The following is a 2,010-nucleotide window of genomic DNA, read 5'->3' as shown; positions in this document are numbered from 1 at the left end:
CTCAATCAATGCAGATATAAGAATGGGATGAAAAGGCTAGATAACTGTCTGAGTTTCAGAGCCTACAACTTTGTGGTTTCTGAGTTCCGTGTGATTTCCTCATGTGACTTTCCAGACCTCTAACACTGTATTCTACAACATAGAATGACTTTTCAGGCTCCATTTCAATGGGAAGTGAAAAATGACTCACTGTCTCGTCTCCATGACAAGGGTCACTGCACAAAGTCTGAGTCTGCAGTCCCTGGAGGTAGGAGCATCCACCCAATGGCCAATTGCAAGGAAGATGGCTCTGCCATCAAGGGCAGCCCTGGAGTGCAGCTATGCCCAGGATATAATGTGTCCTACTGATGAAGAAACAGGGCTTCTTCAGTAGTTCGATAGTTTTCATAGATGGAATATTTGTATATCTGATGGGAGGACTGAATGTAGTTTGGGGAAATCGGAGGTTGGGGAAATTACACAAAGAGGGGAATGGAATTCTAGTATTTACAGTTTGTTGAAAATCTCCTCATTGTTTTTTTATGATCCTTGTCCTTGAATGCGTTCTAAAAGAGGAGAAGATATCATCCATTGAGCATCATGACTGTAATTTTTCTATCCAGTAAAGGGCCAATCCTCTATTAGCTTTAGTATCGTCAACCCAATGTTCAAGAGAGCTCCTAAAACCCGAAAAACAGAAGTAATTCACAACCAAGAACGCAGAGATTTGTTCGAAGCAAAGAAGTTTTTTTATTGAGAAAAAGTTTTTCTCCAACAAAGGGAGGTTAGGATCGATGGCATAGTCACAACACAGAATCCAGATTGAGAGAACAAAGACCAACATTTGGGAAATAGTCACATGATACCACAAAGCCTGGAGCCTCAAGATGCCATCCTAATAAATGTTGCCTGGGGGTGAAAGCCTCTGTCAAGCATACAATTTCCTGGATGTAGAATACTCGAGGTATGGATGCTTGCTTCAGTTGTTGCTTTGGTTGTGTCATTTCAGAAGCAAATGGGGCTTGGAGAATGATGGTCTAGCAGCAAGAAGAGTAACATCTTCTGTAGCAAAATGGCCGGTAGCCACAGTAGCCAGAGCCACGGCCATATCCACACCCACAGCAGGAGACTCTTCCACAGCCACAGCCTGAGCCATAGCCACAGCCACAGCCTGAGCCATAGCCACAGCCACAGCCTGAGCCATAGCCACAGCCACAGCCTGAGCCGTAGCCACAGCCATAGCCTGAGCCATAGCCACAGCCACAGCCAGTTCCATAACCACAGCCAGAATAGGGGCCACATCCACAGCCATAGCCGCATCCGTAGCCATAGCCACAGGAGTTCCCGTAGTTGCAACACATGTTGTCAGGAGAGGAGATTTCAGGTGGGTTGCACGCAGATGTGTGGTCAAGTGCGGTCTTCTACGTCCCTTGGACCTTTACATACTGCCAGTAATTGGCGAGAGCATACCATTCATCCCCTGACTTACCCAACAAATATGTAACCAACTGTGTTGTGCCTGTCAATGTCTACAATCGATAATGTCTTGGGAAAAATGAGCTTATTCTTTTGGAGACTTCCGTTGTGTTTAAAATGTAGCATTTTAATTTTTCTGTCAAAGGGTTGTCTCAGTAAATCATGTGCCCCACATACCTGTGATACCCAACTTCACTACCTACTATCATTTAATCTACCTCATATAACAAGGTTGGGTGATTTAGGAAACTTTTGTCCCACTTGATCTCTCCTCCTTCCTTAAATATCTACCTCTGTCCATTGGGAATGATTAACTTCCTTCTCCTTTCTGGAATCATTGCAACTTTTTACCAGGCTTTTGCACACTCTCTGAACTTCCTTACCCCATCCCTTTTTCAATTCTTTTCAAATTCCAAGAAGCACCTCAACATCTGATAATTCACTTACTTTTATTGGGACACTGACTCCTTATAAGTTTGAAGTAACTCGTTATATATAAGTGTTTCTTCTTATATTTTCTCCTGTCATATACCAGGCCAAGTGAGGTTCTGGGGA

At 43.7% G+C, this 2,010-nt stretch overlaps 1 protein-coding gene across 1 annotated transcript; it reads right to left on the bottom strand.

Annotated features, from left to right (window-relative positions):
• Nucleotides 1-1,016: 1,016 nt before the first annotated feature.
• LOC112820732 (uncharacterized) lies at nucleotides 1,017-1,340 on the bottom strand. Its single transcript, XM_073893331.1, has one exon. The coding sequence runs from the start codon at nucleotides 1,338-1,340 to the stop codon at nucleotides 1,017-1,019; it is 324 nt and encodes a 107-aa protein (XP_073749432.1).
• Nucleotides 1,341-2,010: the final 670 nt, after the last annotated feature.

Source organism: Callorhinus ursinus, unplaced genomic scaffold (genome assembly GCF_003265705.2).
Source record: "Callorhinus ursinus isolate GAN/ISIS: 27379988/994484 unplaced genomic scaffold, GSC_fseal_2.0 scaffold1, whole genome shotgun sequence".
In the NCBI taxonomy this organism is placed as follows: domain Eukaryota; kingdom Metazoa; phylum Chordata; class Mammalia; order Carnivora; family Otariidae; genus Callorhinus; species Callorhinus ursinus.
Note: the sequence above shows the minus strand (reverse complement) of the source record. Positions and strands in the feature narration are given on the sequence as shown.

What these genes read in the sequence shown, in the direction of transcription:
- LOC112820732 (XM_073893331.1), bottom strand. Translation starts at nt 1,340, where the DNA reads ATGTGTTGCAACTACGGGAACTCCTGTGGCTATGGCTACGGATGCGGC.